Below are 13,735 nucleotides of genomic sequence, written 5' to 3' on the forward strand. Positions count from 1 at the left end.
GAAGTATCAATGATATCACTCGTGAAATATTTATAAGAAATACTGCCTCACTGCTATCTTTATCAGTGGCAGGACTGACTACTGTGTTCGTCAAAGTTCAGTTTTATTTCTCTTTTTAAAGGCTGAAACACACTAGGCAGTCGCTTCAGTCGCGCGTCCAAAGCGAATTGATGCGTACGCGTCAGTCGCTTGAACGCTAGAAACACACATGCAGCGACCATCGCGACATTTACCGTGGCGTCTATTGAACATGGCGGTGATTTTAGTTTGTTACAGACACAGATATCACTTAAACTTTTTATTTTGGCTTTTATTATAGTTACTAATATATGAATATTTACTCAGTACAAACTACTATGTGGAGGAAAGAGAACAAGCCAGTTAAAACACGCCAATATGATCATAGCCCATTACTCGTATATTGTGGATAATCTTATTCTGGGCATTTAGGTTGTGCATTAGGGTTCCAGTTTGTAGCTCCTATTGTCCCTATTTGATAAGTCATATAAAAACTGAAAGATTCCAGTGTGAATTCACTATATATTGCCTTCGTTTTCCAAGGTATAATCTATAAATTTCGTATGATGCGTATGAAAGGAAATATGATATGCATTTAGCAAGTTAAAATGTATCTATTGCCCAATCAGTGTAAAGCGACTGAAGCGACCAAAGTCAAAAGTTCAACATGTTGAACTTTCAAAGCGACTAGCTGACGCGACTACGCTACTAGCTTAGTAACCACGCAAAGCGGTAGTTTTAGACGCGCGACTAAAGCGACTGCCTAGTGTGTTTCAGCCTTAACTCGCCTCAAAAATGAGTTCCAATGGTGCTTAATGGGCATATTTCATTTCGATAAATAGTCACGTTATAGATTGTTTTCAATTATATTTCATTAAGACCGTGCACTCTGGCCCACTTGCACTCTGCTTTACTAATTGTGCAGGTGTATTACAAATTATAATAACATGCTTAATTATATGACATCGACAAAAAATACCAGCTGTATGCATGTGTTTAGTTTTTAGTCGAGAAAATAAAATAATTTTTCTCTATACTTGCACCTAGTTTTTTGTTTTATTGTTAATTTTCATCCGCACTTTTCAAAGTTCGCTTACTCGAAATTGCCCACATAAATCTTTTTGAAATCGTATAAATACATTGAAGAAAAAATTACAATTGCGTTCGTTCCATTGTATTAATAATTGACGAATTGTGACAACAAACTGAACCATGACAACAAACGAGAGCACGAATTTATGTTTAAACGTGTTAGCAAGGGTATTGTGAACGCAGGATGGTCTTCGTTTTTATTGATTAGTTAAAGTGATTTTTAAAAAGTCTTTAATCGTCGTTGATTAAAGAGATAACTGTGTTTGGAGCTAACAGGTTTTCTGTTTTGCTACTTCAGCAGAACATGACTGGAAGCCAACGCAGTATGAGAAGCTCTATGAGTTCCAAATCAGAAAGTGTTCGAAATAGCCCTTTTGAGAGCCTGGGGAATGTTCGTAATCAAATGTTCAACACTCCCATGCCAAAATTTCTGAAAGAGCGGCTGTCAGTGAACTTTGTCTATCCTTTGGAAAAGAAATACGAATGTCCTTCATGTGATGAAGTTTTACGTTATCCAGTTGTGTTTGAAGAATGTGGTCATCGTGTTTGTTACCATTGCTTTGAAACCAAAATTAAAAGGTAACAGTTTTTACTATAATAAATATCATATACTACTGTAGCTTAATAGTCAAGTGTAGAAACTTATCCTAAGTGACCGTAATTGGGGGAGGATAACGCTTATCAAACCAGTTTAAAATGGCAAGTTAGGATTTCATGTGAATTTTAATTGAACGAGATGAATGTGAACAGTGTTAACTTTTATTTGTGCTTTAAAACATCTCTTTCCTCACATTTTGTAACAGACTTTTACTAAGCAGAAGGAGGGTTACAAGCTGTGTATACCTGTTTTGTTAGTACAGCTTAAATTATATTGGTTTTCCTTAACAAATCTTGCTTTCTCTTTTGTATTAACTTAATACCTTTAGGTCAGACAACGGTCGATGCCCTGTTGATCGTGGGAAAATTGATGTCGAATCGGTACGTTGTAGTTTTATCTATATTTTTGCTTCAATTGACATTGCTTTTTGCCATTTTCCAAATTATTTTTGGCTGAGGACGCTATTCAGCAACTTTATTTGGCTTGTCAACTTGTCATAATAACCATCTCAGTATGGAGAATTATACGTGATTTTATTCTTTTGCATTTCCAGCATTCCCTGATTTTAAATTTCTAGCTTTAGGTTCGCAAGTTGTATAATACTTACGATGTAAGACCTTCGCATCTGACGCCATCGTTTTTCTAAAAGAGGAAGTTCTATTTGTTTCTTGTATATGGTTATTGTTTTCCTAAAAACACTACTCCTATTTACTCAAAGTGTTTCCTCGATTTTTTCTGGCAATGGCCTCTAAAAATTTTAAATGAAAATTACTAATAGTATGATGACTATGATACTTTATGTTGTGTACATCATACTCCCATCTTTTTTTTACATTAAATGACCGTCGTATGGATTCCTTAGATTTTATATTTCCCGTGTGTAACAGATACAGACAGCAGTGTATTGCTAATTTTGATCATCATTGAACTTTTTATAAACATTTTTGTTCAGGCAACCATTGACAAAGATTTCAATAAAGAAATTTTAGCTTTGGATGTAAAATGCTCGAACCACGAATGGGGATGTAAGTGGGAAGGTGAATATCAACAGATACAGGTATGGGAAAATTTTTTGGTAGTTAAGGTATTTTGTTATTACGTGTGATTTCATCATGAATTTACCTAATACTGTCTTTTGAGTTTTGATGAGTATCGACAAGTTTTATTTCAAAGTTTTCATTGCTGTCTTTGTGCTTCCTTGATCGGTTTATAGTTTTTTCTAATTTATCAATTGAAACTCGAGAAATAGTGTGTGCTTATGGTGGATCTTATTCGTGTTTGTGAATTTATGAATCGTAATCTTTCTATTATGTCTCGATGAAGCTACTGGTTGTCATTTCGGAGACTGGATTAGGTCATTATGAATGGGCATCAATTTTGTGTATTTTGTTAGTACAGACTTTTTCTGATGCTATATAGATCAGCAGGTCCATAAACAAGCACACGCGAGTAACAATATGACGTTTTATGACGTATAGCAGGGGTCTCCAAACTTTACAGCCAGAGGGCCACATGAACTTTCATCAAGCATGTTGAGGGCCGACGAACCGTATACCGCTGGTCAAAAAACAAATATTTTAATAAAACGAAGTACATTACACAAGCTTCATTAGTTAAGAAAATATTTATTCAAAATTTAAAGGTTGAATTTCAATGAAGAGTAATATCATAACAAAATCACAATTAGTCTGTTCAGTTTTGTCAATGTGAGTGGTGAAATTGGCTTTCTTAAGTGTCTCTGCGGGCCGGATTGAGAGGCCCAACGGGCCGCATCTGGCCCGCGGGCCGTAGTTTGGAGACCCCTGACGTATAGAATATATGACACATCTTATCGATGAAGCTATATTTACGTCTCAAAATGTCTTCACTTAGGAACATATGGAAAACTGTGATTATGAGGATATTTTATGTCCCAATGACTGTGGCGCCAAGTTTCAGAGACGTTTCCTGCAAAAACATCTTGACAAAGATTGCCTTAAAAAGATCATTGCTTGTCCTTACTGTGACGACAGGTTCTATCGTGAAGAAAAAAAGGAACATAATCAAAATTGTCCAAAGTTTCCACTCTCTTGTCCAAACAAATGCGACAAAACCTTAAGTATACCACGTGACGAGGTATGTGGCATTTCTTTGTTGCAACTCAATTCAATTTCAAATCTTTGCTCAAAATCCATAAGTTTAGTCTCAACCACTCTGGAGCCCTAAGAATTAAGTTTGTATTTTGTGTTATTTCGTTTTCTTATAATTTTACTTACTCAGTGGTTTCATCCACAAATTTAATTACAATTTTTGACATTTTCCTTTCTTTTGTATGAGTTTCAATATTTTTCTATAACTTTTAATGTTTGCTGAGTCAATTGTCTCTTCACAGTTGGATAAACATATCGAAGAGGTTTGTCCAAAGACGAAAGTTCCCTGTGAATATGAAGATATTGGCTGTGAATATAAGGTATGTTTTTATTTTGATAAAGTACATATTTCGTCATTTTTGAACTTTGATAAAGTAGATATTTGATATTTCGTCATTATTGGACACCAGAGCCGAACAAACATTTGTAGTAAAGTAAACAGAAACGCCTGTCATGCTGTATACCAAAGCACATCGAAGATCTGTAGAAAATAAGAACGCCTAAATTTTATTTAGGGAACAAAGTTCTGATCGTTTGAATACATTTTTTTGTTAAACTCGTTAATAAATGAGGTAATCTGCGCCATCTTATTTTATTTTGAACTTATTTGTTTTATCCATGATAATGATTTAGTGCTCGCGTGAGAAGTTACCAAAACATTTAAAAATAACATCATCAATCATGTAAGACTTATTTACCAATTGGCAGTCGACAACAAGGAACGTTTGACGAAACACGAGCAAGAATTTGCGAACATTTCAGGAATGTTCGCCGATGTCGACCGACGCATTGGTGATCTGGAACGAATTGCACACAACGCAATGATTTGGCGAATTGAAGACTACGCCAGGAAATTAAAAAATAGCAAATCCGGACAAGTTAGCACTCTTTTCAGTCCTACATTTACAACAAGCAAACATGGTTATCGGTTGTGTGCTTCAGTATGTCTAAATGGTGATGGTAAAGGAAAAGGAACGCATATGTCCATCTTTATCAGTGTGTTAAAAGGTAAGACGTATGTAACTAAGAATTTTTTTGACGTTTTAGAATGCAACAAAATTGTGGAAAGTTGCGATTTAAAAATAAAATTGTGACAATCGATATTGTTGACAATGCAAATTCAATTGTTATTAGCAATTGTTATTTAAAAGAAATAGTACATGATAAATTCAATGAGTTTATTTAAAAATTTTTAATAAAGTTAAAAGATATTAAAACATTGAAATCATCACTTTCAAAACAAGTATGGTCTCATATATTGATAGGTGCATATGATTCCTTACTAAAATGGCCCTTCAATTATCGAGTGACATTTTATCTTCTTGATCAACACGAAAATCCTAAGGAACGTGAACACGTGACTTTCAGCATCAAGCCAAATCCTTGTCCAGAGAACGAACCATTTCTTGGCAGACCAAAAATGGAAAAGAATGCTAGTTTTGGTGGTGCAAAGTTTGTTCGTCATGATGCAATAGAGACGAGAAATTATCTGGTAAATGATACCATATTTATTAAAGTTATTGTCGATTGTGATGGGATGAGCGAGCCTTAAATGTCTTTATTTCAAGGTAGACAACGACTTTTTGTTTGACCCAAAACTTTGTAAAAAATACATTTTACGAATAATTTGCTTGACAATATTTGCAGTATGTTTCCATTAAAGGGAAAGTTTTGTCAAAAGCTTACGGGCATTTACTGGCTGTTTGTAAGTATTCACGTTGTCATTTAGCTGTAAGTAATAAGTTATTCTCAACTAAATAAAATAAAAGTAATGATAGAATAATTTAGAAGAAAAAGTGATTGAACCAGTGTGATATTGTTGGTTATCATCTTGAAGAATTCAAATCCACGACAAAGTAACTTTGACTCAATTTTATTAAGAATGTTAGCAAACATCGCCAAATCATGTTTGAAACGTCTCGTTGGCATCATAAATCAAAATGCAGTTATTCAGCACTACAGGGGGTATACGCTGTGAACTCAAAGCATTTTTTTATATCCTCTTTTTGGTTTACGTAAGCAGTCAAATCGATTACGGAATTTTATGTTGTGCGGGGAAAAAACACGTAAAATGAAAAGGATCAAAGCAGTCTAAAGTTAGTCAGAACGCAGAACACGAAATAAAAGGTATGACGTCGTTTGCTCTTTTTCTTTAATCGTTTCCACCGTGTCGGGGCAGTCAGCAGCTACTGCCAACTACATTCTTGGAAACAATTTCTTTTCCACGATATTGGAGTATATTTTATGGAGTGAAATACTCATGTTCTGGTAACTGCCAATTGTTCAAAAATAAAAAGGGTAATCCTGTAATTCTTGTGATTAACAATTTAAATAAAACTTTGAAGATTTTCTCCACATTTCAAATTAAGGTCAAGAATTTGAAATTCAATCCCGCCAAGTGCGGGAACCTTTTTGAAAATATTTAGTCCGTTGCGAGAACTTCTATCTGCGTAAAGTTGAATAAAATTGCATGCATTCCAATGCGTACCACGTGACAGCAATCAAGGATATTTATGCAAATTCAGCATTGCGGCCGATATCAAAACAAACCAAAACAACGTCGGCGGATGTAAGCACTCAAGTTAAAATTTGGAGCGTTTTAACGGATGATATAATTCAGAAGTCCCTACTTTAATAGAAAGGGAAGCAAAAAGTCATCGTAGCAAGTCAATAGATCAAGTTTGTAATTGATAGTTTCCAAAGATGCCAGGAATTGATGCCAATTTTTGTAGTCCGCTAAAGGAGAGTTTACTCTGTGGTCTGTGTGGATTGCCATTGCGAAGGCCTGTTCAGATATCGCTTTGTGGCCATCGTTTTTGTGAATCTTGTCTGAACGATTATTTTGAACCGCTGAGGTGAGTAAAAATATTTTGTTATTGTGGTCGACAGTTGTGCTGGTCCCGAAGGCTTTTAGATTTTGACATTGCGATAAGAGTTATTCTAGAGTTGTCCATATCTCAACTGATAATTTAATGCCTTGCCTTTGTTCAAAAAATGATTTGATCGCGGTGAAGACATTTGCCAAGGGAAATACTGAACAATTGCGACATCACACTTAGAATGTCGTGTATTGAATTATAAAACGTTCATATTTCTTTTGCAGCAAAAACATTGTGACTTTAAAATTGTGTGTTTATTTCAGGAGAATAGAGAAAGGCATAACTTTTTCGGACAATGCTTTGTTCTTTTAAAAATAGGAGTTAAATTGTACTTATAATATATTAAACGACAGCTTGATTTAGTCTGGTAAATTTAGTACACTAATTGTTAATGATTTTCATCATTGCAATCAACAACGACTAAAACTCTTTCAAATGTAAAAGCACCCATCTGCACTTATCTATAATTATTTTTGCGAAATTTTAAGAAATACATTTTATTACGTAAAGAAGGTCGTAGCCTTGTCACGATACATCATTATTTTTCGGATAAAAAGACATTTTAGCTCGTAATGTCATTTGAGCATTACCACCCACCTTGGGAACTTTTTATCAATTGTTAAATGATTGTAAAAATATTTGTATTTTGTATACACCACATGCATTGTTGTTGCTTAGATAATAAAAGTATGCTTTTATTCTTTTGGAATGCCCTTCCAAAGTAATAATAAATATTAAATAAATTGAAGATGTTGAAATTCCCTCTCATAATTTATAATGTGAGATAAGAATGAGAACAGAAAGTTTTTCCCTGCCAATATGTAATGACACCATGTATACCCTTAAGAACTATGTTTTGCAACGTGTTTTTAGCGTAGACAACCGATATATGTAATGATCGTAGTTATGATGACCCTAAAAATACATGTCAGTCTGTGTCGATTATCATGAAGATTTGCACGACAGATGGTATCTCTTCGCCATTTTGAATATTTCTCGTTAAATGGTCAAATGCATACAAATGTCAAATACATATTGACGACGGCCTGCCTTTTTTTCATTCTTCTGATTCTTTGGTGACTTGCCAGTTTTGCAGGAACAAATAATTTAATCCTTTTTTCCGTTATTGTGGCGTCAGTAGTTAATCTCTATGCTTTCGAAAATATTGAATTACAAGTCGGTTTCACAGTTTTAAGGCTGGCAAGCTTCCTACATAGCTTCTTGAGCCTCCCCAGTCCATCGTTTCTGGCGTAACAAGTGCAATAGAAATTTCTATCCACGTGATCGAAATCTGATCTAATTACGACAAAAAGGAGAGGAACTGGTTGTCTATTCGAAATCCATTTCCTGATTAAAACATTGTGGTATATATCTTGAAACGTATTTTGTCTCGCTTGCAAATTGATGTCCCAGATAAGAGTTACGAAAGATATAGAATACAGTATGAAATAATATAATATAGAAAAATCGGTTTGTCTTCTTTGTCAAGATCAAGTGGAATGTTTACTCTCTCTGTCCTCACTTGTGTTGTTCCTCTTGATTCTGAAAAATTTTTAGAAAGCAGAAATGAGTTCAAACGACGTCTATAGTTTTTTTTAAAAATAGTAGCTTATTCATGAATAAAAAAGACAAGTGGTTCAAACAAAGTTATGAAGTAGATCAAATGGCTTCGGTGTTCTGTAAACAGCACATCCATTGCTCGATCAATAACTTTAAAGTTTTGACGTGTACATGTTGAAATTTTTGCTCGAAATAACAATCGTGAAACTAACATGTGCCAAGATAACCTATTTAATTTGTACATTAATTAGAATGCATTGCTATAAATCTAAGTAGATGAATGTCGTGATTTATTTTAAAAGCTTGTAGTTCAGTTGTAGTCCATTCCCTGCATATTTAGTGTCCCATTCTCCAAATGAATCAAATGTTGTTTCGTACTTGAAATAAAACTTAGAAAGAGAAATGGAATGTGTTGAATCTAGTTGAGCGTATAACGCTGGCAAGCATTTTATCATTTTGAAATATGCCGACTCAGTAAGCGAACAGCGAGTGTATTAACTTAAAACTTATGCATTTTTCAGTGACGACCAGGAGTTAAGGTGTCCTGCTGATCAACTTGTCATCAAGCATTCTCAGGTGTGTAACTATAAAGAAATAGCTGTTGATTTATATGCATGGGAGCTATAGGGATCTTTTTTGTATGCGTTTCACACGCATCAAGTCATGTGACAGTTCATGTTAAACACAAATATTTTTCATGTCTGGCAAGATGTTAATTTCCGAAGCAAATGTGATAGCCATATACAAGAGAATTTAGATATAGCCATGCATAAATAAAAGAGAATTTGTCTGAAAGATAGTATTTTTAAATAACAGTCTGTCTGTTTTTTGTGTAAAAACTTTTACAGCTAACATGCAGCAAGAAATTTCCTTTACGCACTATTTCAACGCTTATATTTCAATAAACATTCACTGCTAGTCTGGTACATATTATTCACATTGTCTCATTCATATTGTCATGTGCGCTCTAAAGTTTTTACGCAAAAGATGTATCTTTGTGATTTGATGTTTACTTTTTTGAATTTCTGTAAGTCTTATAATTTGATGCTGAGCGTTATGTTTGCTAACTGCTTGGTATATTTGCATGGGAGCATTGTTTCTATATACATCGTCAATTGTTGATCAAATTCCAGATACCCTCGAGTATTTTGAAAAAGCGTCATAGCAATGCCAACACAAATATTCCTTCGATATTTCTTTTTTGAGTTGGCGTGACTGCAAAGACATTTGTTATATATAAGACCGTTTAGAAATGAACCTTTATGAAAATTTTACAACACGTGCAGCCTTGTTCGTAGTCATTAACCTGAAACTTCTTCCTCGAATGTCGTGCTTTTTCAATTTAATCGTAAATATGTCCCTTCAAAAAAACAGACCAAAACGGATATTTTATATTGTGCGCACATTTAAATTGCATGTTTTACGTGGGCAAAGTAGAATTGATAATGATCTTGATTAAAATCTTCAATAGTCCTGAGAAAATTTTCATCTGAAGACGAGGGCTTATGAAACCCACGCTATGTTTTCTATATTTTTATTTTGCATATATTGTTTTCTTTCTCTTCGTGAGCTCAAGCTGTAGGTTGACAATTTGGTTTATTTGTTAACGAAATACTGATATATTGGGTCATCAAAAATAATTCCGTATGAGTTGCGGTTTGTTTTAGTTACCAAGTAATTCATATTGGATTTACTGTTATCTTTCAAGGTTTATCTTGACGAGTCTTCGGGGAAGAAGATTCAGTCTTTAAACGTCTTTTGTCGATATGTCATTGAAGGTTGCCACTGGAAAGGACCACTAAAGAAACTGAAGGTGAGAATTTTCTTTTTTTAAATAAACAGAATACGAATTGCATTGCATAATCATCAGTTCTATCAATGCAAAACTTAATATGTTATGTTATGATAGAATATGTAGCGACAGCACTACAAAGTTTATTAATGATTTTACATTCTGTAATCTTTAATATCTAATGTTCTTGTAATACTGAAATTATTCGATCAACATTCAGCTGATGTAATTTTATACTCGATTTTATAAAGAAATTTTTTTTACATAAAAGATACATTAAAAATCTTAGCTCTGTACGATGTTAGTGTTTCATAAACCATGTTGTACCCCCTGTTCTAGACGCATTTAACGACCTGTGAATACACACCAGTACACTGTGATAAGTGTGGAGCTCAAGTAATGCGCAGTCGACTTGAAGAACACTTACGAAACTTGTGCACAAAAAGTAAAGTGTCACGTGCCAGTCGTGATAATGAGATTCCACGCGAAGATTACGAGGTGAGTCATGGCATTACTAATATTGAATTCTATGAATTCAAAGTTGGATTATATTTTCTAATGTTTTTATATTTACAGGAAAATTCTCGTTCGGGTGGAAAAAATAAAGCGAGCAGCTCAACCGCTAGTAGATTGCGTCAACACATCAAAAACCTTGGACGATCAAAATTAGACTTGCATTCGTTCAACAGTCACTCGTCCTGGGATCAACCACCATTGCGCGCTACGTCAGTGCCAGCTCAGCTAAACTTTGTTGGTCGTAGTGATGCATCTCAAAGGACATCTGAAGAATGGCATGGTACATCAGGTAAATATGTACATTTATGAATAGATCGAAGTCACCATCACTGTGATAATGATTAGTGAAAATTTTTGAAAACTTAAACGCTGTAGTTTAAACAATTCCTTAAACTTATTACATCGGAATTAGTGTGATTTTTGTACCTCAAAAATAGTTCTGCGAATTTTTGATTGGTTAATATCATCAGTGATTTGTAATGTTGTCTTAAAAATAGCTGGCAGAAGGCGTAATCGTCGTAATCGTCGCTTGTCAATTGATCGCAGCCAGATTGTTCAAGAATCTTTACAAGAAGAAGAACAAATAAGCGATCTTCCTGATTCATCAGTGAGAGCCCAACCTGGACGGTTGCGTCGTCGATCAGAGTTTGGTAGTCAGGTGGTGTACATGGGATCGTCAGACACGCCTCGTACCCAACCCAATGCTGAGCGCTTCACATGTGTTTGTGGTGCTTTGTTAACGAATGAAGAAATAACTTTACATATGTCTGAGGAATGTCCTAAACGACTGACTTTGTGTCAATACTGTCAAAAACAAGTTGGACATGCGGAACTCCAGGTATCACCAATATATTTTCTGTGGTTTTTATGTAGAATATAACTATATTTTAAAGATGAGTGGTCTGTTATCAAAAAACTGAATATATTTATTTCGAGTTTTAACGCTTCAATGGTATTTTATCAATATTTTATCATGCAATTTGTGGCTACAGTAACAAAGTGAATACGCCTGCATTGTTGTCTTTTTAAAGGAACATCTTCGTGAATGTCCCAGATTTCCTTTGAGCTGTCCAAACAATTGTGGTGTGCGTCAAATTCCAAGAGAAGATGTAAGGAATTTAGAAAGAAATGTCTGGTGTAAATCATCATAGAGATAGTCACGTAACTTGAGTATCATCAGTTAATTGGATTGTTTTACTCATCACTTTATCTGTTTATTTAGATTAATCGTCACGTAACTTACGAATGTTCTGCCATTTTGGAAGATTGTCCATTCAAATTTGCTGGCTGTAGCTACAAGGTACATTTTTTTATATGTTGCAATGTCCCCTATTGTGGAGGAAACAGAAACTAAAAGCACCAAACCTTTTTATCGTAGTTCTTAAAACTTTGTGCTTTCCCGTAATACTACGAGAAAAGTTGTACTTTTGTCATGAGCGAGTGATTTAGCTAATATTTTGAAGTGCAAGTAGGCTTATATGTCACTAAGTCGTCGCCATTATCTTAATTAAGACCCTCGTTTTACCTTACCATTTAGTTGTTGGCTTGTTGCTACAAAAAGTTCGTACTAAGATAATGCATGCAAACAGAAAATATTTTTCTATACATGCATGAATAGTATTGCAAAAAATGAAACCATGATTTTTTTGGAAGTGCCCGCGACCGAATATGAACCGTCATTTGGAAGATAATTTAAAGGAACATTTGAATTTGATGTGCAAACTATCCTTGAAACAATCAAAAGAGATCAACGAGCTTCAAGCAATTGTGAAACATTGTAAGCCTTTTAATCAAGGAGAATTGCTGTGGAAGATTGATCAATTTTCTGCCTGTCTGGAAACAGCGAAAGAAATAAGCGGTTATGAAATACACAGTCCACCTTTCTACACAGATCAGTACGGGTATAAATTTATGATTGTTGCCTTCCCGAATGGCAACGGGAGCGGTGAAGGTAGTCATCTATCGCTTTACGTTCGTTTACTTGTCGGAGAGTATGATTCACTTTTGAAATGGCCGTTCCTTGGAGATATTTCTCTTACATTGATTGAGCAATCATCGGACACCATGAAACAACGTCATATCCGGCAGAATTTTTCCCCAGATCCCAAATGGACAAGTTTCCATCGACCAAAGAAAAATGCCAGCATCCCCGGCTTTGGTTATCCGCAGTTTGCTTCTCACGAGACGTTGCATGCTAATAACTACATCGTTGATGACGCCATTTTTATTCGAGCTACGGTCGAGCTGCCTCAGATCATTGATGCATAACCTCGCAATTTTGCACTTTCCGCTTTAATTCACAATGAACCCAGCTCTGATGAAGCTTAGTGGAGGTCTAGAGATTTTAAAAATCATATGGAAATCATACTTTTATGTAAGAAATAGTGTTGATTTTAGAACTGAGTAAGTGCTGATGGTGTTTAAACTTCTGGCCTGCATTGTATTTTTGTCAGGAACTATTTTGTTGGTCTTTTATATACGGTTGGTTTTTATACGGTCCAAGTTTGTGTGTGAATGTTAATAACAACGTAATGTTAGCTTTTTTGATGCTCAGGAAATTTATACATTAAAATACTAAATTTCACTTTATGTTAGAAAATTAATTTGAACGAGATGCCTGCCAGGCGTTCTGCGCATGCGCCTGGTGAAACCAAATCACAATTTATTCAAGCTTATTCAAGAAATCTCTCGCGAGGAAATTGTACATAACAATTATAAAGTTTAAAGTGACAGCTTCCTAAGAGTTTATATATTAAAATGGGGTAATTGTTATAGAAACTTGAGAAATTTTTGCTGCAGTCAGGGCTGTAGTACAAACAATAATTAGGAGGCTTGTATTCATATGTGCATTTTATAAACCGTAGAAGACAATAAATTTCAAAAGAACTTAATGCGGTATATTATGCACTACGGCCCAGCTTTGTTTCCAGTTGACTACAAAGATGGTCAATCAAAAAATGGCGCATGCTGAAAGTCATGATGTACATGTGTCGTGTTGTCATATAAGTCACTAAACGCAGTAACTTAGAAGAACTGCTTTGAATATTTTATGAATTTTGTCTGTGAGACAAGGATGAAAGAAAACATGGAAGCATCATCATTTAAAAGGTAGGTATTTGTTCTTTATTGCAAGTATCTGACTTAAACTTGT

At 34.7% G+C, this 13,735-nt stretch overlaps 1 protein-coding gene across 1 annotated transcript; it reads left to right on the forward strand.

Annotated features, from left to right (window-relative positions):
* Nucleotides 1-1,243: 1,243 nt before the first annotated feature.
* Nucleotides 1,244-13,362, forward strand: LOC124435277. Its single transcript, XM_046985214.1, is given in 18 exon segments — nt 1,244-1,689; nt 2,037-2,088; nt 2,661-2,765; nt 3,581-3,823; nt 4,080-4,157; nt 4,471-4,495; nt 4,498-4,845; nt 5,103-5,378; nt 5,501-5,568; nt 6,532-6,692; nt 8,798-8,852; nt 9,985-10,089; nt 10,408-10,566; nt 10,645-10,873; nt 11,082-11,422; nt 11,616-11,693; nt 11,807-11,884; nt 12,238-13,362. Coding segments are annotated over 18 exon segments (3,291 nt in total). The 5' UTR covers nt 1,244-1,414; the 3' UTR covers nt 12,853-13,362.
* The last annotated feature ends 373 nt before the right edge of the window (nt 13,363-13,735 follow it).

Source organism: Xenia sp. Carnegie-2017, unplaced genomic scaffold (genome assembly GCF_021976095.1).
Source record: "Xenia sp. Carnegie-2017 unplaced genomic scaffold, XeniaSp_v1 HiC_scaffold_14, whole genome shotgun sequence".
NCBI classification, from domain to species: Eukaryota; Metazoa; Cnidaria; class Anthozoa; order Malacalcyonacea; family Xeniidae; genus Xenia; species Xenia sp. Carnegie-2017.